The sequence below is a fragment of the Ambystoma mexicanum genome, chromosome 1p (genome assembly GCF_040938575.1).
Source record: "Ambystoma mexicanum isolate Mex_15411 chromosome 1p, UKY_AmexF1_1, whole genome shotgun sequence".
Taxonomy (NCBI): Eukaryota; Metazoa; Chordata; class Amphibia; order Caudata; family Ambystomatidae; genus Ambystoma; species Ambystoma mexicanum.
The window spans coordinates 389,586,416-389,611,078 of record NC_090921.1 but is presented as its reverse complement, the minus strand read 5'-3'; the positions used below and the strand labels follow the sequence as shown (position 1 = coordinate 389,611,078).

The 24,663-nt window shown below is 49.8% G+C and overlaps 1 protein-coding gene across 3 annotated transcripts in view; it reads right to left on the bottom strand.

Moving 5' to 3' along the window:
* The window catches only part of LOC138570801 (uncharacterized), a 941,103-nt gene that overhangs the window by 704,428 nt on the left and 212,012 nt on the right, over positions 1 to 24,663 (bottom strand). For all 3 annotated transcript variants that reach the window (XM_069649146.1, XM_069649147.1, XM_069649148.1), the window contains exon 4: positions 16,761 to 16,869. In XM_069649146.1, the coding sequence (XP_069505247.1) occupies positions 16,761 to 16,869 (109 nt within the window). The remainder of the gene's footprint in view (positions 1 to 16,760; positions 16,870 to 24,663) is intronic.

Genomic DNA, 24,663 nt, shown 5'->3' with positions numbered 1-24,663 from the left:
AACCCCCAACATAGACTCCATACCCTGGGACTGACTACTGTCTCCCAGGGCATGTAAAGTCGCTCTTGCCTTTGCTAGTCCCAAATTATGAACAGAAACCAGTACAAACCATCATATTGTGGACGTACTGGTCGGGGCAATTTGATTGCCCCGGTGTCTGTTGTTCGAGGGGGTCTGTTGTTCGAGGGGGCACGTCTCCGTCCCCCCTGATCCGAGGTTTGGCTGGTGGCAGTGGATACTACATTTTATATTCGACCGCGAATATATCTCTATGGGATTTTCCCATTGTTCGAGGCTACCAACTTTAATTATTTAATTCTTATAGCCTCGAACATACCGCCGGTTTATTTAATTAATATTAATTCACCGGTTGGTATTTTTTGCCAGAACTCGATTCCAAAATGGCGTTTGTGTTCTCTTCTGTGACTCCAACCCAAGTCGAGCCCTTTGTTCCACTTTTTGGCGGGCTTCTCCACAGAAGCCTCCAAAAGTGGTGCCACTCTGTCTGGGTACCACAAGGTGTGTGGGAGGGGGTTTAGGCACCCTGGACTGAATTGCCTTGGCAACTCAAGTCGCACTCTTGTGTGATTGGCCCAAGTGGTGAGCCGGCCGGCTCACCACTTAGCATGTTTGATTAATAGCTAGGCTGAATGAATGGGGGTTTGCTGCATAAAAGCAGGGCTTTGGGGAATGGAACTTCAGAAGTCGCCACAGGACCTAAGAATCCGAGGAGGGAGAAGCTGAGCCGACCTGCAACGACGACACCACCGGTGGAGCCCTGCTGAACCGTCTCACCACTTTTCCCGACGACAGAGGAGATCTCCAGTCCGGAGAGTCTTCTTCCTTTGACTGGTGGGGATAACCAGTTTTGCCTTCTTTTCACCTTCCTGGAGCATCTCGTGGCCGCCTTGCCCGTGCCAAGCACCCCGGCAACCGGAATACCACGGCTTACCACTACCGCGAAGAGAAGGGTAGTACCTTTTAACCGAAAGAACTCCGCGGCTGGTTTCTTCCCTGGCAGTGCAACGACCTTCATCTTTCCTCCACGGCGAGACGACCTCTTCCTCTGGACGAAACACCGACTTGCACCCGCTGCCAGGAACAACTGCCCCCGCTGGAGCTTCCTTCACACTTAAGGTACTGTGTGAAGGAACACAGTACTTGCGACAGATCGTTGGGGGTGACAGTAAAGCCTCGACTTTCTAACCTTGGCTGGCCTGGGACAACCTAGCTAACTTTTCCTGACTTTAATTTCATTCTTTGTGTGCAAACTATCTACAAGACTCCTTAGGCATAACCCCACTGTGTGAACCTGGACCCCCTTCTGCTTGCTCTCCAAGAGTGGGCCTTGCAATTGACTTCCTTGCTCTCCAGTAGAACTCTGCCTATCCTGCCTTACTGTGGTTCTTTTAAAAGTACTGAAATGTGTGTGCTTCCATAACTCTGCCTTTTTCCCCTCCCTTTTTAATAACTTATTAGAGTGCCATCTTATGTTAAGCGCTCACCTCTGTCTGAAAATAAGTGTTGTTTCTCACTAAGACTTGTCTAATAAGTAATTAGGGTTGTGTATATATATAGTAGCGACTGTGTGCTGAATTTACTTTTCTCTTTATGCTAGTTTAATTTACAAGTGTGTCTTTAAATAAGGAACAAGTTACTTACCTGTAACTGTTGTTCTCCAGCATGGGTCTGGCATGGATTCACATGCTCATGAATATTCCCCGTCAGGCTGGGAATCCTCGGTAAAGAAAAAATCAGTATCAGTTTTGTTTTTGATCTGTCTTTCTTAGTAGTAACCAATCACTGATCTTTGGGTCACACTGCCCCCAGCCAATGACTGCCCTCTCCCTAAGCCCCGCCTCTGGCAGCCATCCTCAGATTTGGTAGCACGCAAAGTGACAGTATGACCAAGTGAAGAGCCGCAGAGGGGTAGGTGGGAGGGTTCGCATGTGAATCCATGCCAGACCCATGCTGGAGAACAACAGTTACAGGTAAGTAACTTGTTCCTTCTCCAGCATGGGGTCTGGCATGGATTCACATGCTCATGAATAAAAGAATACATAGCAGTATACACATGCACAACCACAGGAGGTGGCAACAGGCTCAACATTAAGCAATACAACAACTCAACATTAAGCATCTCTTACCTCCTCACCAGGCTCACCTTAAGCGAACAGGTTACGCAGCACTGTTTGGCCGACCCAGGACTCCTCCCTGGAGTCCCGATCGACGAAGTAGAATATCGTGAAGGTGTGCGTCAACCTCCACGTAGCAGCCCTGCAGATGTCCAGCAGGGGCACACCAGACAGGAACGCTGTGGTAGCAGCGATCGCTCTGGTCGAATGGGCTCTCGGACGGCCGGGCAGCGGTCGGTTTGCAAACCGGTGACAATGCATGATGCAGCTGGAGAGCCATCTGGAAATGGAAGTCTTCGAGAGAGCCTTCCCTTGATTCACAAACCCAAAGTTCACAAATAGTTGTGACGTCTTCCGAAAACTCTTTGTGCGGTCCACGTAGAACTTCAGAGCTCTAGCTACATCCAGCGAGTGCAAAGTCCTCTCGGCCGGCGTCGAAGGCGACGGGAAGAAAACTGGTAACACCTAGGGCTCGTTGAGGTGGAAGTCCGACGGCACCTTGGGCATGAAGGAGGGGTGCGTCCTCAGCACTACCCTTTTGTCATGAAAAGTCAAGTATGGAGGCTTGCAAGATAGGGCCTGAATCTCTCCCACTCGTCGTGCAGAGGCAATGGCCACGAGGAACGCGGTCTTCCATGACAGGAACTTCAAAGGCGCCGAATGCATAGGCTCGAATGGGGCTCCCATGAGCCTGGTCAGCACCACATTAAGCTCCCACGCTGGGGCAGGGTCCTTCACCGGCGGGAATGATCAGAATAGTCCCTTCATAAATTCCTTTACCAGGTGATGATACCACAAGGACGCCCGTCCCATAGTCCTGGTATATCGGGAGATGGCAGCCAGATGTATTTTTATGAAGTCGTGAGCCAGTCCAGCTTTGGCCAGCAACAGTAGGTACGGTAGCACTTGAGGGGCCGCAATCCGCAGAGGGTTAATCTTCTGTGCATGGCACCAGACAGAGAGCCTCTTCCATTTATGACCGTAACACTTGAGAGTTGAGGACGCCCTGGCCTTTGCAAGAACCTCTCTGCAATCAGCCGGGATATCGTACCCTCCAAACTCTAGTGCTGCAGGAGCCAGGTCTGCAAGTTCAGCGACTGTGGGTCGTGGTGTAGAATGGCGCCTTCTTCTCTGGAGAGAAGATCCGCGTCCGCCGGCAGCCTGACTGGCGGGGACATTGACAAGTCCAGAAGGTCCGGGAACCAGACCTGCCTCGGCCACGCCGGTGCGACGAGGATCATCCTGCACCTGGACTTCTTGAGCTGGCTGATGAGGCGGAGCAGCAACGGCAATGGAGGGAACGCGTATAGAAACAGGCCGTCCCAAGGGAACGAAAAAGCATCGCCCATGCTCCTCGGCTGTGGGAACCTGCTGGCGAACCTCTGGCACTTGGAGTTTGTCGCTGTCACAAACAGGTCGATCTGGGGTTTGCCCCATCGTTGGCAGAGTCGATCCACTTGATCCTGGCGCAGTTCCCACTCGTGGCACGAGCGCAGCTCCCTGCTGAGTGAGTCGGCAATGGTGTTTTTTATTCCTGCCAGGGGGAAGGGAACCATAAACATCTCCTGGGCGACGGCCCAGTGCCACAGATCCTGGGCCTCCTTGGATAGGGCTGGGGATCTGGTCCCTCCTTGCTTCCGTATGTAGAACATCTTTGTGGTGTTGTCGGTGAAGATCCTCACCACTTTGTCCTTGAGGGACGGGAGGAACGACTTGAGCGCCCAGAACACTGCACAGAGCTCCAAGATGTTGATGTGAAGAGACCTCTCCTGCGGGAGCCAAAGGCCTCTTGCGTGGAGATCTCCAGTGTGGGCCCCCCAACCCTCCAGAGAGGCGTCCGTAGTCACCGTCTCCTGAAAAGCCGGGGTTTGAAAGTCTGTGCCTGTTGTGAGGTGAGCCTGGGTGCCCCACCATAGGATCGCCCGACGGAACTCCTAGTCGAGGAGGATCCTGTCCTCGAAGCAGTCCCTCGACTGAAACCAGCGGGCGTCGAGGAACTCCTCTAGAGGACGCATCCGAAGTCTGCAAAGGGGTAGAAGGTAGATGCATGAGGACATCATCCCGAGAAGGGACTTGATGGACCTCACCCTGGCCACGTCCGTGGCTAACAGTCGCCGTACCTTGCCCAGGATGGTCTTGGTCCTCTCCTCTGAAGGGGAGGCCAATTGTTCCACTGTATCGAGCTTCGCCCCCAAAAACAGTGCTACTTGCGACGGAACCAGGTGGGATTTGGGGTAGGTGATGGAGAACCCCAGCTCCGTGAGCAACCGGACGGTCCTCGCCATATGATCGACTGCGAGTTCCCTTGACCATGCCCGGATTAGCAGGTCGTCCAGGTAGGGGTAGACGTGGATACCCTGCAGGCGCAGCCTCGCCGCCACTGGTGCCAGGCACTTGGTGAAAACCCTGGGTGCCGACTTTAATCCGAACGGTAGGGCTCTGAATTGGTAGTGGCGTCCTTGAACCACGAACCTGAGGAACTTCATGTGTCTTTTTAGAATGGGGATGTGGAAGTAAACAGCCTCCAGGTCCAACGATGATCGGAAGTCACCTTCCTCCAGCTGTCCCAGCACATGCTGGAGGGTGACCATCCTGAATTTCTGCGCCTTGATGTATTTGTTTAACCGACGCAGGTCTAGGATGGGGCGCCAACCGCCTGTCTTCTTTCTGACGGGGAAGTACCTTGAGTATACTCCGGAGCCTCCTGGGGACGAGCTCGATGCCACCTTTCCTGAGCATCGCCTTTACCTCCAACAGCAGTTGAGGGACGTGATTCTCCTTCCTGGCCACGGGAGGAATGAGAGGGCACTTCTTTAGGAATTCCAGCGAGTGCCCGTTGGCCAGGGTGTCCAACACCCAACGATCGGTGGAGATGGACCCCCACACCCTGACGAACTTAGTCAGCCGGCCTCCCACTGGGGAGCTTCGGTGGGGGCCCGACAACCCGGCCGGGTCAATCTTGCTTGGAAGCGGCCTTGCCGCCTTGGCCTCCTTGGCGACGACTTCGGGAACCCCCTTGCTTGCTGCGACCTCTGTAGGCCTCCTGGGAAGAGGAGCGGGCCGCCTGGCGGTAGGTGGAGGAGCCACTGCTGGATCCTTTGGAGGCACCCTGCCTCCAGGGCTCCGAAAGGGCCATCGCTGCTGAAGCACCCCAAGGGCCCGGGCCGTCTCCGAGTCGGTCTTGATGGCCTGTAGAGACTCATCCACCACCTTACCAAAGAGGTTGTTGCCGTCGAACGGCATGTCCAACATTCTGGTCTGGATGTCCTGTCGCCTTGAGCCATCCTCGTCGTAGGCAAACTGTTGCCCAGTTAAATCCGATATCGGCAATGTCCGTTGCCACCGTAATGGCGTGATCGACGCCACCTCGCCTTCCTGCAGAATTTCTAGGGCCTCCGCCCTTTTGTCATCAGGCAGGAAATCTAGCAGGGGCGCTATCTTGAACCAGAGCTCCCTGTCGTAGCGGGCCACGATCGCTAAGGCACTGGCCGCCTTAATCGTCGTCGTCGTCGCCGCCGACATGACTCGTCCCATAGAGTCCAACTTCTTACCCTCGCTGTCTGGCGGGGAAGTGGAAGTTGAAGCCGCCGCGCCCGCTGCCTTCTTCTTAGCCGCTGCCGAGACGACCGAGTCTGGAGTGGGCTGGGCCCTGAGGCACAAGGGGGCGGCATCGGGGACTCGGTACTTCTTCTCGTACCTGTCCCTCTTGGCGGGTGTCGTGGCAGGTTTCTTGAGGACAGCAAGCCCCTCGTCCCAGATGTCGAGTAAAGGCACCGCGAGGACAGTCTTCCTCTTAGCCTCTCGTCGTTGGTACAGAAACCCCTCCTTTTTCTGTTCTTCAGGGCAGAGCTGGAAGAGCTTGGATGCCCTGGTTATCATGGCGTGGAAAGAGCCAACCTTGTCGCCTGGGGACGCCAGCCCTGGGGTGGGTGGGAACGGGCGGGTGTGAAGACGGGATGTCTGCTGCGTTATCTCCGTCATCATCGTCCGTCCCCGACGCCGTATCCTCTCCTGGCGAGGGGTCCACCGGTCTCGCAGGCACGAAGGGCAGAGCGGGGTGGACTCTCCTCCGCTTGTTCGGAGGGCTTCGCGACGGGCCTGGTTCTGGCTCCTCCGTCGGGGTGCGTGGAAATCTCGTCCTTATCTCGGTACATAAGGATTGGATTGCCAACAAAATGGCCGCCGAGCTATCCTGGGGCTCGGGCAATGGCTGCGACGGACGGGATGGCCGCTCCACTGGGCCCTGTTCGTCGTCGTGCTATCTTCGATCACGTCAGCAGGGCCCGTCCCCTGGGATCGAACCTTCTATAACCGCTCGTTGAGGTTCATGAACCTCTCGTTGAGGCCTATGGACCTTTCGTTGAGGCCCTTCTCGGTCTCCACCAGTTCCTCCTCAGAAGCTGATTCCGAGTCTGTAACGGCCACTGGCCCCCCCCCCTCTTTTTCAGCCAGGGGCTTCACAAAGAGGATTCCCTCCGCGGCGGCAAAGATACTCTGGGCCCAGAGGCCGTTTCCATTGGCGTAGTCTCAGCCGGCTCCGCCAGGGTCGCAGCGACCACATCGGTAGAGGCCTTAGCCGGGTGGATCAAGGCCCTCACCACCTTAGGTGCGTCCTGGGCCTTCGCCTTGGGGGGAGGGTCAACGCCTCGTTCCCCCTTCGAGATCGACCGGATCCGCTCCAGCGGCCTACCCGGGTTCTCGGACTTCCTCTTCCCCGAACCAGAGCGCTGGCTCGTGGTCGAACGTGCCGGGGAAGTAGCACCCTGCTTGGCAACCGGAGAGCCCGACCTTTCAGCGCTCCCGGAGCCCGCGGACTCGCAGTGGTTGGCCTTCTGTTGGGCCCCCGTCGCCGGGGCACCCTTAAAGGACTTAAAACCCGCTCAGACTTCTTCACCTTCTCACTTGCTGTGCCCTTCTCCAGCCAGGTGGCGAGGCGGGAACGACGATCTTGTTTGGTCCGTTCCGAAAGGTTCTTGCAGAACGCACAGTCCTTCTCCACATGCGTCTTGTCCCCATGGAGGCAGTAGAGACATCGCGAATGCTCGTCCTCCTTGAAAACGTTATATAATCCGCATCCAGGGCAGTTCCTGAACAGCTTGGATCCGGGCGTCGAGCTCCCTTTGTCCTGGGCCATGTCCGTTGAGGTAGGCCGCAGATCTTCCAGAATCCGCAAAGAAGAGTAAACTCGACGAAAACTTCACCCTTGAGGGGCGTAGAAGAATTCTGAAACGGGTCCCCGTTATCGGAAGTAGAAACGGTGGAGCTTGATGCTCGATTAAACCGAAAAAATTAGAAATTCTCTTGAAAAAACGTGAAAACGCAGTAAAAAAAAACTCTAGAGCTAAACACGAGGACTCCCAACACTTGAGCGTGCGGTAAAAATCTGAGGATGGCTGCCAGAGGCGGGGCTTAGGGAGAGGGCAGTCATTGGCTGGGGGCAGTATGACCCAGAGCTCAGTGATTGGTTACTACTAAGAAAGACAGATCGGAAACGAAACTGATACTGATTTTTTCTTTACTGAGGATTCCCAGCCTGACGACGGGGAATATTCATGAGCATGTGAATCCATGCCAGATCCCATGCTGGAGAAATAAGTATATACTTTTACACCAAAGCTCTGGTCAGTGTTTGCTTGTGCTACTGTATCTCTGTACCTATTGTGTATACTCTAAATACTGCCTACCTCTTCTTGAGGGAAGTCTGACTGCTCAGCCACAGCTACCAAGTGAGTCTGTGTGGTACAGACTGCTACCAAGTGGGTTTACTGCCAAACACCTGTAGTCTTAAATCTTTTGCAGTGGTCCCTAAGGGAACTGCACAGGTTTCTGCCTAACAGAAGGGAGTGGCAGGTGACAGACAGATGATCCAGGGCTTGCTCGGGAGAGTATGCCCTGATCAACCAATTGTCTAGGTAGGGGTAGACGTGAATCCCCCCCCCCCCCCTTTCCTGAGATACACTGCCACCACCACCATCAGTTTGGTGAAGACCCTTGGGCGGAGGTCAATCCGAACGGCAGGACCCGAAACTGAAAATGTGAGTCATCAACCGCAAACCTCATGTACTTCCTATGCTTGGGATGGATCGACACATGAAATTAAGTATCCTTGAGGTTGAGAGACACCAACCAATCCTGAAGTTGAAGGGCCTAGAGGACCATCTTGAACTTGTTCTACTTGTGCTGGTAACTCGAAGAGGTGACACAGCCACTTATAGAAGGAGGAGAGAGGGCCTAACCCCCGGCCCCCAGCTACATCAGACCCTGGAACGCTGAGCGAGTAACCAGCTGCAAAGCGGTGTAATTAGGTGTGGGCCCCCGGAGTAGAACCCGGGGCGTCTGCCCACCTAGGTGAAGGCACGGAGGAGGGAGGAGAGTGTGGCAACGGATCCCAGGATGGGACGAAGAGAATAAAAAGCCGCCCCCGGTGGCCCTGAATCCATGGCCCACACTACAACAGGAGGAGTGAGCCCAGAGGAGATGTGAAGAAACACGGAGGACTGCCCCAACGGAGCAGAGTGAAGGGGGTCCCAGAACACAAAGAAGAGCCCAGGTTGCGGCCCGGGGGTTCACCAGTAGGCCTGGAAGGGGTGAACCCAGGATCAAGAGTAGTGGCCTTCACTTGTCCATCGACTGGAGGGAAAAGTTAGGACAATCTGAGTTTAAAAGGCCGGAGTCGGAGAGTAAAATTGCGTTCAACACCATGTATACTAAGAGGAACACAGCCTCCCTCCTGGAGGAGATCAGGGCGGTGAGGGCTGACATTGCAGGAAAAGTGGATAGGATAAACATCAGAACAGACAAAATGGACGAGAGACTCCAGGCAGTGGAAAACAACCAGACCTCCATTAAAACAATGGAGGCACAAATAGATGAGGTTAGCAGAGTTGGAGAGGGAAGTTGCCCTGAACATTGACAATTTTGAAAACCGTGAGAGGAGGAACATGAGATTTTTGGGCATCCCGCAGAAGGAGGTGGAAACACAGACCTTAGGAGGACCATTCATGAGGCGGTGAAGGTCTTGTTCGGAGACGAGAACATTGTTGAACCTAAAATCGAAAGGGTGCACAGAGCGGGGGCAGCTGGGAGGGGGCCACGCTCTGTTCTTGCCCACTTCCAACACTACCAGATAGGCAAAATATCCTGGAAAAGGCAAAGGGGCAGAGCTCAGAGACCCTGGGAAATGTGAAAATAGCGTTCTAGCAGGATCTGTCCCCACTTACGCTAAGGCCCCTATGTTCCCCCCCTAACGAAATGGCTCATTGGGAAAGGGGTGAGATATAGACGGGGTTTTCCCTTTTCCATATCCTTTGAAGTTGATGGCTATAACTACAAGCTGGTAACAGAGGACATCCAAAGGGTCACGGCAGAGCTGTTGGGAGGGGGTGTGCCAAGGCTGGCAGAAGAGAATAGCTCAGATGGTGTATAAAGGGGCTAAACATGTGCAAAGTCCCAGGCTCAAGGAAATTTATGAAACTCAACTGCCCCTGCCCCACCGGCTGGTCTGACTAACTTGAAGAACATGGCCGGTGGACTGGATAAGAGTTTTTGTATGTTCGACGAGGGGAGGGGGTGGGGGAACAGTCTGTTTGTTTTTGCCGTGTGGTGAAAAATGGGGCAAGAAAGGGGGCTCGAGAAAAAAAAGAGCTTTGTGAAGCTGGTCTGTGGTTACAGAGGAACTCTTGTGATTTAATCCCGTCTGAGGTGATGATTCTGGGCGGGACTGGATGCCGTGGGGGTGGGGGAACAGGGATTTAAAGGGGGCTGTTGGTAACGTTCAGGGGGTGTCTGTTTCTCAAATGTTGGTACAAAGGGTCCCAGTTAGCAGGGGCTCAACCATGGAACTGTCTCAGAGGAGGGGGTGGTAATGTGAAGCCTTGGAAAAGGGCGATGTCTGGCCTGGCTGAAATGATCATTGGCTCCCTCAACGTCCAGGGCCTCAACTCGCCGAGCAAACGCTAATTGATACTCCGCGACTTCAAGAGGGACCGACTGGATTGTATGTGCCTCCAGGAAACATACTGGCAGAAGGGTGGTGAACCTAGATTACGCTCCCGGCAGGTGTAGGGGGGGGAGGAGGGGATTATGGTCTCTGATGTCAAGAAGGGGCGTGGGGTTGCAATTCTGTTCTCATCCCGACTGGGCTTCTTGGTACAATCAGTATTAGCCGACCCAAATGGGAAGTACGTGTTTGTAAAAGTTCAGTTGTATGGTACCAGGCTTACGTTGGTTTCTGTGTATGCTAAAAAACGTGGGACAATGTGAATTTTGGGAGAAGGTCAGGGACAAAATAATTGAATTTGTAGGAGGACAACTTGTGGTCGGGCGAGACTTTATTATGGTGTTGGACCCATTAAAGGACTGTAAGAGGATGGGAGAGCGACGGAGAACCAGGCCAAATATGGGAGACTGGGAGCGCTTTAAACAGGTAAATGATGTGTTGGGCTTGTGTGACTCGCCCTCGCTGGAGGCTGAAAGGCTTTATACCTTTTACTCAGCGGTACACGATTCCTTCTCACGTATAGACCTGGTCCTGATGGACTCAACCTTAAAGGCACAGGTCTTGGACTCCCAGGTCGCTCCAATCCAGTTTTCTGACCAAGATATGGTGAGAGTCTCAGTGGAAATGGGAAGGTCATCAGACCCCCTGGGGTTAGTTGGAAATGCATTGACTCCTTGTTAAAGGATAGGGTGATGCAGCAGGAACTCCTCACGGGACTCAAGGAGTACTTCCTCTTCAACGATACTGGAGAGGTGGGGATTCAGTCAATCAGGAAGGGCTTTAACGGTCCTTGGGGGTCCTGATAAGGATAGGCTCCAAGGAGAAAAAAGTTAAAAGGGGGGAGAAGGAGAGCTGGCTCCGTCAGAATATAGACCAGACACAGACGGGAGGGGTACGCAGGGAAATTATTTATCGCCAACAGAAGCGAAGGAACTCTGACGCTATAAAACAAAATTAATGGCCATCCTGACCCAGGACACAGAAAAAAAACTCCTGTTTCTGAAATAGAAATATCATGAGAAAGGGGATAGGGCGGATATGATCCTTGCCTGGAGGCTGAGGGAGGAGAAAAAGTGGAGGACCATAGGAGCTATAAAGACGGAGGGAAGGTCCGTCTATGACACCAAAAGCATCGGGAACACATTTGAAAAGTACTATAGTACCCTCTATGCCTCGGAATGGAATGGGGAGGAGCCACAGAGACATTTCTGAGGGGTCTGCCCCTCCTGGGGTTCCCCAAGGAAATGGTGGAAAGCCTAGAAAGCCCCATAACGGTAGAGGAGGTCTTGCGGGCCCATCAAGGGGATGAAGTCAGGGTCAGCGCCTCGGGTGGATGGCTTTTCCATTAAATTCTACAAATTATTCAGGTCATTGTTAGCCCCATGTCTGGTGAAGGTGTTTAATGCATGCATGAGAGGGGAGGCCCAACCCTCTATGATGCTGCTAGCCAGGATCGTAACGATCCCCAAGGAAGAGGAAGGATCCCACCCGGTGTTCCTCTTATCGACCTATCTCGCTCCTAAATGGGGATGTGATTGGAGGTGGGATTACCGCTTCTAATACATGGAGACCAGATGGTCTTCATTAGGGGAAGCCAAGGGTCGGACAACATTCAGAAAACCATCAACCTGATCCATGGAGCACAAATGAAGGAGCAAAACGCCTGCGTAGTCTCGCTAGATTCAGAGAAGGCCTTCGACAGCGTCGAATGGTCCTTCATGATTAAGGTCCTGACGAGGATCGCACTGGGAACGAATTTGATGAGATGGGTGGGGGAACTTTACAACAGGCTCAGGGCAAGGGACCAGGTTAATGAGGAACTCACAGATACCTTCGTACTAACAAGAGGTAAAAGACCGGAATGCCCCTCTCCCCACTGCTATTCGCCCTAGTCATGGACATTTTGGTAATTGCGATTCGGGCAAATGACCAAATCAAGGGCATAGTGGGGTGGGAGGGGGGTGGATTCTGTGCAAACTCTCGCTCTTTGCAGACAATATATTGGCTTACATCACTAACATTCAGGACTCCCTCCAAGCATTCATGACCCAGATTGCGGAGTACGGCCACCTGTCGGGGCTTAAAATCAACGTAGGGAAATCAGGAATTATGCCGATACTAGAGCAGAGCCCCCACCCTAGACTCAAAAAGGAGATACCATGGCATTAAGGTAGACCAAAAGAGCATACAGTGCCTGGGTATTCAAGTCACGAGTAACCTGGAGGAGATGGTTGCGGGCAACTTTGACCCCTTCCGGACCCAACTGATTTAAATAAAAATGAACGTGGTCCACAGACTGCTATACCTGTTCAGAGCCATCCCGAGGCAGCTCCCGGAGTAGTTCTTCTTTGGACGTTACAGGAGAGCTCGGTAGATTCATTTGGAAAAATAAGACGCCAAGGGTAAAAATGGCAACCCTGACACTTCCAAGGGATAAGGGGTGATTTGGGTTCCCAGACCTCCACGAATACTATAAGGCGGCTCAACTTAGGGTAATGCTTGAACACATGAGGGACGACCTGCGTATCTATTTGGTCCTACTTGGAGGACCTGGCAGCATACCCACTGAAGGTGAGGGACTATTTTTGGTCCCCAATCAGGTCCATCCCGGAACAACTAAGGTCCCACTGGGGGTCTTTTGGGCAGTCTGGCGTGAATCCAAGGGCACACATGGGTAACACAACGTGGCCCTCCCCTATGTCCTTCATATGGTGGCCCCCATTTGACTAAGGACACCAGAGACTAGCCCACTCACAGAGATGGCCAGATGTGGGCCTTGAACGGGTGGGACAACTGTTTAAAGAGGGAGTCTTCCTGGAGTTGGTAACAGTTTGGGAGGTACTGGGAAGGGACTCGATTTCAGTATTTGAATATCTCTGCATGAAGGTTAAATTAACGGACCCAAAGTGGGGTGGATTAGTGGCAAGAGAGTTAACGGCAGTGGAAAAAGTCATTCACTTGTGCACAACAAGAAAGGGTATACTGTCCAAGTTGTAGAAAGCTATGAATGAGACGTGTCTACAGGGGAGACAAACATTAGATACTGGGTAGATCTGGTGGGGGAGGAGATTTCCGAGGAGGACTGGGCATGTATTTACAAAATTGTTTTCCAGGGTGGTCTTTTCACCTCCACGATAGAAAACAACTTCAAAATGTTAATGAGCTGGCATAGAGATCCCCTGAGATTGTGGGAGTTGGGGGTATTTGGCCCACATGTGGTGGCAGTGTAGTGTGCCAAGGTGCAAGTGTTTTGGAAAGGTGTTGAGCTGGATGAAAGAGATCACCGGAATAGAGTTGGGCCTAGACCCGCTGCAGTATCTATTGGGGATCCCGCGAAAAGACAGGTAAGAATACAGACTCCCTAAGATGTGAGAAGCAATGTTAAGGGCAGGCAGACTGGCCATAGCCCAGTGTTGGAAAAGCGAAACGCTCCCCTCGAAAGAGGTTTGGGAGGGGAGAGTACTGACATGAGGATTATGGAAAGGCTGACAGTGAACAACAAGATGAATGAGTTTCAAGCAGAGTGGTGGTCTCTGATGCTCAAACAGGGATTGTATCAAGGAAACCACAGGGGTAGAATAAGCAAATGAGTGGAACTTGAATCGGAGGGAGAGGGAAGGGGAGAGGCCCTGGAGGGAGCCAACAAGGGTAAAAGACGGGCATAATGAGGAAAAGAGCCTCCAAGACATCGATGAGGGAGAACTGCACCACTGAACGAGTTTGGGTTAAGAAGGGGTGTTGAGGGCGGGTTGGAGGGAGAGGAGAGTGTAGGGGAAGCAGGAGGCTGGGGTGGAGACCTAGATTTTTGAAAGTGTGGTGTTTTACAGCTGTAATTTCTGCTTTCTTGAAATCGTGTTCTCTTTACAAATGCAAATAAAATTAAGCAAAACAAAAAATGTAAATCGTCTCAAAGATTGCATTAGAGATCTAGCAATTAGCATTCTATCATCACATGAGGAAAGACGGACAGTTGCAAGGGCCAAGATGAAGTCATCACTAAAGAGCGAATGAGAGTGAACCAGGGCCTCGAAGTTGCCACTCACCCTCAAGAGAACAGATACGGACTTGCTCCTGCTGTCTCGAAGACTGTCCTCGAAGAACCTCTCCAGAAGCTTCAATTTTGTAGGGGATTGAGCAACCCCAGGCGTATTAGGCCGTGAGAAGAATCCAAACTAGTGTTCTTCACTGCTTCCCCTAATTTTGTGTTCTCGTGTGTGTGGACTAGTGATGGTTTGCGGGGTGGGCTGGTTATGTGATGTGATGCCCCAGTAAAGCCGCAGTGGAGTTAGGGTCTTAGGAGCCTAGGACTCTGGCTTCTGAATGGCTACTATGAAGCCATGTCCCTTCTTGCAAGGCAATTTACGGTCATACCATCCCACCCCCACCCCCAAACCGCCAACTAGGATAACAAACAAATAGGACTATGAACTGGGTCACTTACTTCATTTTTGGAATGGCATGACTGTGGCAGTTCTTAAATATATTTCCATTACAGCAAGCAAATATTTACTACAATAAGGAACATCCTGGTTATAAAAAGGTGCAAGGTAACACCATCTGATGTTTAAGAAGGCAGTAAAAGATTTATATAAAGATCTTGCTTGCAGTATGACTGGTTATGAAGTACATTGATGCTCACTAGAGTTTTAGGGCAATACACGATGCAATGGGGCCAATTACTTCTTCCTTCAATTCCTGAACTGGGAGGTTAGGGAGGTGAGCTCGCTCCACAACACCCCCCCTCACACCCTCCCTCCCAAAGGGGTCAAGGTGATTGAGACCTCCCCGGGAAAGACTCCCCTTTTGGGACAAGGAATCATGTTCCTCTGAGAAACTCCCCAAGCTAACCCCCTCCCCCAATTGTGACGCACATGATATCAACCAATATGAAGAACTGTATAAAACTCAGACTTCACTAAGGGTCAAACATATTGGAACAGACAAGAAAAAGGAGCTGTCTCTAAAGAGAGATCTCCATTTAATTGGGGCAAAAACTAGAAGAGGAAGTCACCCTGAGCCGTGGGGAAGCTGAGAAAGGCGTGTGCATGCAGGTTAAGCCCCCGCTCAACTTAACGTCTGAGAGAGACGGACCAAAGAGAGAGACAAAGCACGCGGAATCAGCAAAACAGCTGGTTATACGCAGTGATACATGACCGCTGAGAGGGAGTTGACAGAGTAAGACACCCGCAGAAGCAAAAAGCCAGAGAACAGGAACGAACGAAGAAGACCTGAGCAGGGACAGGCCACAGAGATATTCTGCTGCAGATACCAAGGAAAGAGGGAGGATGGCAGAACTAGGAGTCCATCGGGAAATAGTTACAAATCAGAAGAAACTAGACCCAGAGAAATTAACGAGACATGGAATAAAAAGTCGATAAGATGGAGCTGTAAGAAGCTCCTGTAAGCTTGAAAGAGCTAATGCAGACTACGGTACAAGTACCCTGGGAAGAGGGGAACACACCTTATAGAGTAAGTGAAGAATGGAACAAATAAGATAAGAGAGTACTCTAAATGAGTTGAAGGGAAACATGGTTAAGCCTTAAAGAGAAAGAGCTTCTTCTTTAAGCTTGAAAGAGCGACTAATGAAACGAGGGCGCAAGTACTCTGGGAAGAAGGGAAAATACCAGGTATTTTAAAGGCTGAAGAGCGAAGCGAATCGGGGGGAGAAAATACTCCAAGTGAAAGAGAATTACATTAAATAAAGGTATGTGAAGCCCATAAGAGCAAAAGAGACACAAACCAAATCACCCCAGGAGAGGGAGAACACTAAGTCAAAAAAGCATATATCCCATTTGAAGAAATCCACAAGACAGATCAGCCTAGGCCAAAAAGTAAGACCTACAAGGGATTCCTGGCAATCAAACTCGAGGGAATAAGGAAAACCTAAAGACCTTATGAATGAGTCCAGAATGTGACAAAAGGCTACTTAAAAATAGCCTCCTAGCAATATCCTTGAAGCAAAGGAGAACTCTACGAAAGACAATTAGGAGAAGGGAGACATTGTCCTGGCCTTATTTTTGGTTATAACCGTGGTAGTGTAAATTAGTATTCGTTTTTGGACAGCAGACAACCTTTTTTTTTAAATCTCCTGACAAATGACTAGTACCTTAGTTAATTATACAGGTAGGGAATACCCCATAGCAATAGGGAACGATAGGCATTTTGATTATAGTTTAATAAAACCAGCTGAAATGGCATCACAGTTTCCGCGTCATACTTCTGATCCGTCACATTGCCTAAACATTCTTCAACTACAATTCAAAGAAAAAAGATGCACTGTAAATCTGGAGCTGGTCTTGACCTTGCATGAATAGGATTGAAATGTAAAGCTTTGGAGCAAGATTCAAGCGTGCAGCTTCTTATGTACAACAGTAAGAACAAGGGAACATTTAGTAAGCTGTTTAACACCCACAGTTCAAGGCAGGCAGCCATGGGTTGACAATTGAGATGACTTGCACAGCAAAAATAGATAAGGTAAATCCTTACACCTGCTGCATGCCACTTGACAAGAGGGTATGCACATCATGAACTATAATTAAAGCATGGCAATGAAGTACATCATGGAGCAATATATATGTTCACTTGGCAACAATAAAATCACGTTTAAACATTTCAGATTTACTCACCAGAATTGTGGTTTTCCTTCATCTGAGCCTTCCAGTCCCCAATGTTTAACATTGTACTCCAATAGACAGTCAATTGTCTGAATAGCCAAAGGATCTGCAGTTCTTGCACCTTGGAGGGAAAAACAAATAAAATCAGTCACCATTAAAGGCAACCAACAGCTTGTTTTAAGGCATTCGAGCAATGAATGACTATGATAGCATTAATATCAGCCAATTAACTTAACATAGTTAAGAGTGTTTTTGATGGTGCTTAAGATGACCGGGTAATGACGAATGGAAGATCCCTCCCCAGCGGGAAAGAGTATTCTTCAAGGATCTATGGAAGATCCCTCCCCAGCGGGAAAGAGTATTCTTCAAGGATCTGTGACCAAGAGAGCTACAAGCAGCGCACCCGTCCCAGCAGTGGTCGGGCCCCAGGCACTCAAGGCACAGCACATGGGGGTCCGAGGCCGGGAACAACCAATCACAGGATGAGCATCTCGTGAAGCCTCCTGCAACCAACAATTGAGCTGGGGGAGGTAAGGCACTTAACGGAGAAGAAGAAATTCAAAAACAAAAGAACGAGGAGCATGCGGAAAGTTGAAAAAGTTACTGCGCCTAGCTGCTAGGTCCGACACGTCCATGCAGATAAGGGAACTGAGATAAGGTGGCGGAAAGCGGGGCCTCTGGGGCGTTCCCATGCCCGTGCATCCATGTGCTGTGCTAAATTTAAAGGGGTAACCATTTTTCATTGGCAAAGTTTCTGGTACCGTCTCCATCAAATTTTTTTTACATTATTTTGGGGGGTCCCCGCGACCCGCCCATTTTCTTTAAAAATAAAATGTAAAAAAAAAACGCGATGGGTTTTTTTTGAAAAAATCGGTAAAAATTGCTGCGAAAAAACATCCCACGATTCAAGGCTGTTGTACCATTGTGGGACGCCCACAAGGAGGGAGTAAAGGGCAGTTGTTTAAGTGGGCCGGGGACTCCAGAAAGTGGGGCTGAGCCGGGGCCCCCCCTCCGTCCCACACAACATTGGCGGGACGCATTACCCCGCCGCGGCCGCAGCCGCGATGGGAGATGCGGGCGCCATTATGTCAGGCAAGCTGACAGAAGTTGTAAAGTATAAAGAAGGTAGGAGAGTAGATTGTCAACAGCTACTCATTCACCCCAGAATTACATTCAAAAATATAAACTTTATTATGGGTTATTTGGTAAAAAAACTCTCGTTAGTGAGGAAGACATGATACATATAAAATACATTTACAGACACTAAAATATACACAAATATAACAATGACGTAAATGTTTCAAACACAATTATTCTAAAACGATAGACGCATGTGTAAATACAACCATTTAAGTTTTCAATTTTTAACCTTTGCTATAAATCCTTAATTGATATAGGTTTTTGATCTTGATGGATCTCTAGATGTTTTAAAACAATCTGATTTTACTATTAGATTGCCAACTCAACATGTTTCAGTCCTCTAAGGCAAGTGGTGGGACTTTCTTCAGGAGTAGTCATGAAAATAAAATAGAGTAATCAAGCAATTGGTCTGTGTTCTTCTCTGGTTGGAGAAAATTTAATTTAAAAACGAATTTTGATTGTTGAAGTAGCTGGTGACAAAACCAAAAAAAGCCAGAATCAGTTTTCCATTATGGTTCTGTTAACAAAATTAATAGTGTTAGAGGACAAACAGAATAGATTAATTACCTGTCCGTCCTAGTGTAGACGCTCCCTTGGTAAATAGAAAAGGTCCACATTAATTGGGCATTTTTCTTCCAGGAAGTTAGTGTTATTCCTTTGGTTCCTATGATTCAAATCATCAAATTAGGGAGTCGTGAGATTATACTTTCCTCTAAATTGGTCAGAGCTCATGGTTATAGAAGATTTTCAGATACAGATCATAATGTTTTAAAAAAGAGGACATGAAACCTTGTTATTTCCATGGGTAAAGTGTTAATTAACCATACAGTATCACTCAGCCCCATACTATTGTGATCCGATTGTTTTAACGTAGTAAGGGGAAATGTTGCCTACCTTTAAACAAGGATCGTGAAAGGTAGATCCAGGTCCCAGCCGGGCGATTATTCCTCGTGCAGGGTATTGGATGCACAGATGATCCTTAGTCTTCGTGTGGGTACCGGATCAATGTCGCCACTAGAAACGGGAGAACCCCAAAATAAACATTGGTAATCGGTGGGTATGGATATTTAAGTGGGGAATGGTAACTCGGTTGTTATTCCAATAAAGCTATTTTACCTCTTAGTTGATGCAGTATAGATAGACGCGTATACGCTATTTCGTGGCGCTTTAAATTCTAGTTCTGCACATAAGGTGTGAATCCTTACTCGTATTCTGGCATCTGTTGCTGGTGTGTGCATCTATGTTAGTAGAGGCCATCACCAGAAACCGCCGGAAAAACGGCAAATGTGGTCGCCATCTTTAGTGTATCTTTTAAGAGTAATCCGAAAAACCCCCTTTGCCTTACTAGTCCTTTTTTAGTGTTGATAGTGTTTTTCGCTCATACTCTCCACAGAGTTATTTAGAAAAATTACCTCAGTGACTGTGTCTTTTCATATTTTATTTTTTACTTTTTACGCACGTGTTTAGGGACGGTATCTCGGGTTTATGTACCATTTCTATATGGTTTAAACCTTCAACCATTCGATGGACTCTGGACTTTGTGAATTGCTTTCTTAGTCGCCAGGACTTTAAGATTAAATCAATTCCTTAAGCAGAAACTAGTTATACAAGAGAGCCTGAAGGGAGGGTAAAATATTCTTCCACACTTAAATAAACTTGCTCGCTACACTACATCAATTCAATGGCTAGCAAGGAAAGCTTCCATCACCCTTATGCAGATAAACTAAACAGAATTGTTGAGCAGTTACCATTGCTCTTAAACTGCTGAAGAACTTTCACCACCAATGGGGAAGAGGAGACGAGAGCATGGAGAAAGTTCACAGATCAATCTATTGTTGGACCATGCGCTTGACCCAGTTTAGAAGATTTTATCAATGACGAGTGAAGAGCCAGCGTAAAGCCTGGAGGAAATTTGCAACATTTTGATAATGGAGCAGAGATTGCAGAACAGTGTGCCACGGCTGTTCTTATATCATGGAGGGGGGGCTGTTGGAAGTTAAGCTGGGCTGACCGCACAGAGGAATACCAGGGCTGGTGGCACATTGCGTTTTGTCAGTGGCATGAGCACTTTTGCCAGACAAGATGATCTCCTTGTAAAACTCCACTGGAAAGTTCAGAACCTTTGCTGTGGAATCCCATACAAGGGGAGTATTGCAGAGGCAAGTTGTGGCTTCCCTGAGGCCGCTATAACATGGTTAGCACCCAGTGAGAGAGATGGAAGAGCTTTCTCACCCTCTGGACATTCACCTCTTTTAAGAGGGCTAGGCCCTTGGAAAGTAACATAACAGGGAGGTGCATAGAACGGCTGCCATTAGCTCACCATCTTGGTGCTACAGTAATTAATCTAAGCGAGGCGTTTAAACATGCCACAGCATGTTTGTAATATTCAGGCAAAAGAGACATTTCCAATGCATAATAGTCAACGTCGAACTACCATTCCATTGACATTCTATTCCACTCGAACCCTCCTTTCCAACAGTACTGCTTTAGTAATTACACAAGGCACAGCATCCAAATTCTCTGCTTCAAGAATTTGGACCTCTGCAGTCAGAACTGGCAGTTTATGGCCACCAATGAGCTTCTTCACAGCTATAGCTTGCATCCTCTCATTGGGGCCCTGTTCAAAGTATATTAAAATACATAAGCAATTTCATTCAACCAGGCTTTGTAATCCTTCTCAGTTGTTTGCCTACTGGTTTTGCCCTTTAAGCATGGTTGGGACCGTTTGTGTGTGCGCGTGTGTGTGTGTGTGTTATTTGTAAGGGGATGAGATGGCCAAGTGGTTTAGTGGGGTGGAGGGGAAGTTTGTTAAAGCCACCTAAAACCTTAGTAGTGCTGAACCCTGCACTGCAGCAAAGATGGGTCATTGAAATCTGATATGTGAATAAACCGATTTGATTACAATCGCTTTAGAAAATTACCGATTTAGAAAGACTGCGTGGAGACCACTCCGAGAGGTCTTTCTAAATCGAACTGTCAGGCCCTGCGATGCATACGAGTGTGCGCAGGGGCCGACAGGCACTGTGGGACTCACAATGAGTCGAGGAGGGGGGGGTGAGAGAGAGCAGGGAGAATGAGGGGAAGGGGGTACATGTAACTGTGTGTGTGTATGTGGTAGGGGATTGAGTGGGAATGCTTGGGGTGAAAGGAGGCAGTGAGAGGTTGGGGGACCAGGGAGGAAAAGGGGGCTCAAGGGTGAATAGCCCCCTGAATTATGAGAAAGCCCATCAAAGCGGGTGGGTCAGGGGGTGCGGGCAGGTAGGGGGAACGGCTTGCCTGGGAGGCTGGGGTTGTGAAATCCCCACAGGAATGAGCTATTTCTGCTTTTTGAGGACCGCACAAAACAGACCGAAATAAATCAGTCTTTTGTTGTGCGACCTTCAAAAAGCGTCAAGTCACATAGAACAGTTTTGTGACGGTCTGGTGGTGAAGAATTGTACTTGAAGAGTACTTTAACATCCCATCTCTGGATGGCACCAGAATGCATTCTGCAAGTAGTTTTCTGAATCCGGTACTCATTTTTGGGGCTAGTTTCGATCTTAAGTGCCGTCAACCTATTGAGGGTCCAATCTCCCGAGGCACAGAGTGCTAGGACAAAAACTAGGTTTTAGAGCAGACACCGAGGAAGACGAGCAAGTAGTGGCTGCAGAAAAAAACATTTAAAGGGAACCAGGGAGCTGCCATGCGGCTATACTCTAGCCGTAAATGCTGTTAGACGCCAAGAAGCCTCCTTCATCACTCCAAAGTTGTGCATGCATTCCATTCAGAGTGAGGAGCTTGTAGCACTGTAGAAAGCAGGCGAAAATCCACCTACAGATTGCATTTTAATCTTTTGAAGTTTGTTTTAGCAAGAATTGTGCCATTCCTCCATGAGACGTGTCTGCTAGTTGATGGGACCTTTTAGAGTGCTCAAGATTGAATTTGAGCTCTTAAGAGCCTGAATGACTCCTTCCGGCTCATACTGGTCTTTCAGAACTACAGAATTCCTTGTGAGAGAAGTCCCTGTGATCACCTTTTTGAGTAAATCTTGCGTTATTTATTTGATAAAATGCAATGATGCCAGCAAGGTGGCGTCCTCGTGCTAAAGCCATTTGAGACAGGTGGGTAAAAGCCGTCAGTGGAGGAGAGTAATGTAAACTGAGAACCGAACTGTTTAGGGACCTCCTGAGTTCATATTGATCTTCAAGACTTTTCAATGAAAGATTTTGTGAGTTTCACAAAGCGGCTGCAAAAACACTCAGCAGGTTGCATGCCAGGCTCTATGTTTCACACAAAGTGCTTGAAATTCGATAGTTATCAACGGGAAAGCAGAAGTGCGAACGAACCACGGTTGACGTGTGCCTTAAGGCAAGTCTTAGTTAGGAGACGGGTTGCCGCATTTTGAACTCTCTGGAGCGTGCAACAGAAATGTATGCAGGCCCAGATAAGCACTATTGGAATAGTCCAAGATGGAAAGAAACAGTGACGCAGTGGCATGAACCCTGTCTGAAAAGCTTAGGGATGCAATATTTGTCATTAGAATTTCCAAGAAAAAGAAGACTCTTTTCAAAGGCGTACGAAGTAGGACTAAATTGGATGGATTTGGCCCAATAGATCCCAAATTCTTAATCAATGGGTATGGCGACGGGCTTGAGTGAAGAGGCAGACTTCAACATGCCAACCAGTTTATCCACCACCAAGAACTCAGTTTGTGCTACGTCCAAAAAAACTGTGGAACCAGTGCCAATGAAAAAGTTACAAGGGGGTGCTGTTGAACAGTCAGCAAGATGGCCGCTTGATCTCAGAGCTTCCGCCCCATGTAATCCTGGTTTCGAATAGACCCTGTAATTTTCCATTGCTTCGGTACTCTAAAGGTATCAAAATGCCAGAAGGATTGTGGACTCTATGGTTCCGTGCCTGTGCCGATCCACTATTTGAGGGCGGTGCAGTGTGACGCAGAAGACCGGGCTGCGGAGGAAAGGAGTGAGGCCCATGACCCGCGTTGCAGCATACTATGAGCCTGACCTGAGTGTTCTTGGAGTGGGTGGCATCGAAGACAGCAAGCTTGTGGGGGCCCCAGCTTGCGACGGGGTGGCTCGCCTTTCACACCGCCCCTGCACCTCTGGCGAAGCCCATGCGAGCAAGGACTGTGTGCCCTTGATGCCCTCCGGTGGCCAACGGCCCCTATCCCATCATACAGGGCAGCCACAGCTCGGGCGGAGAAGGCCTTTTGAGGCACAGACACGGCGGAGCAACATCCTGCTGAGAGGCACCCGGATGAGACATGAGGAGGTGCGCCCGGCACCGGACGAATATCCCTCCTAACATACAACGGTGTTCTGGGCCGGAGGGGCCACCCTGGGCATTAGTGCGGCTCCCTGGTTGCAGCCTTGTGTTTTGGGGGGCTCGCACATCTCCTACTGCGGGCTGAGGGCTGTCACTCTGCCCGGTGCGGTCATCCCTCTTGACACTTGAATATACGGTGCAGCTGCATTCACTTTAAGCATTTTCACTGGTGCTTGTGCTGCTGGATGCCGCAGATTTCTCCTGGCTTGACACCACCTTCAAACAAGCTTTGCCCCGCAAAGAGCCCTGTGTGAACTGCGGCGGAGTCTACCAATTGTGCCTGGGGCTGCACGACTTCAGGCTTCCATCGAACTCTGCATGCCAAGGGCTATTCTCTGGAGAGATCACTGGCTTACCCTCTTGGGCCTTGATATTGATCGTGTGGTACTGTGGGTCTAGGTCACGGCGCCTACTTGACCTCCTGACTGCCCACAACAGACTGTGGCACTGTTGCAGCGCTGCCAACGGTGAGTGACGTGGGCCCCCTGAACTCTATATAAGCCTGAAAGCTTCTGTCCCGAAGGGAGCGTCCGCCACCATACAGGTTGTGGCGGTCCTGTGGTGCCAACCTGACACCCTTGGTTTTGCCCTGAAGCTGAAAGTTTGGGCGTGACTGTGGGCAATACATAGTGACCCAGAACGTCGTCCTGCTTTCCACCCTGTTGGGCCCCTGACTGGTTGGGGCAATTTCTTTGAAGATCCTTTGACCCCCCTCCCCCGCCCCCTAGGTTGTGGCCTACTCAGTGGCTGGACCCTTGCAACATCTGGGATAGGAGGGGCGCTGACATACAGATCATACAACTCATACTTCGGTATCCTTGTGGGAGTGGGGAAGCCACATAATTTGGAAGCACCGACGCCAGTACCTGCGCTGTGGGGCATCGCGGACTGCTGTGGACTAAAGCCCTCAATGAGACCTGGGGTGCTTCACAATGTGATGGGGACAGTCTGTTAGGCTTGTGATAGTATTTTACCAGGGTTACGTCGAATTACACAAGTGGGGACCGTCGATTGGTGACTACGAGGCTTCTCCTTTGTCCTTTCATCACCCGTCCAGGCTTTGAGGTTATTGCCACAGCTCTGGCGTGACCTCCTACCAGCCCTCGACACAGGAATGCTGTTCAGTTAGTATCGAATCATAACAGCAAACCACTCTCTATTCAGTCCTCATTGGTGATACGCACAAGAAGCCGGAAGGGTGACCTCTTATTGGGGATAACTACGGCATCCCCCGTCCACTTCCAGTACTTTTTCCAGCAGTTCCCGGATTCTACTTATGCGCCCACCGGTATGACACCTCCCATCACAGGCCACGGGGCGACAGAGCGACGAAGAGATCAGGTGGAAATAAAAAAGGGTCAATGGACTCTTACACCAATACCCGCAGTAAAACCTTGGGGGTTACAGATCCATCGACTGATGGCAACCATGCCTCAACTACAGGTGCTGC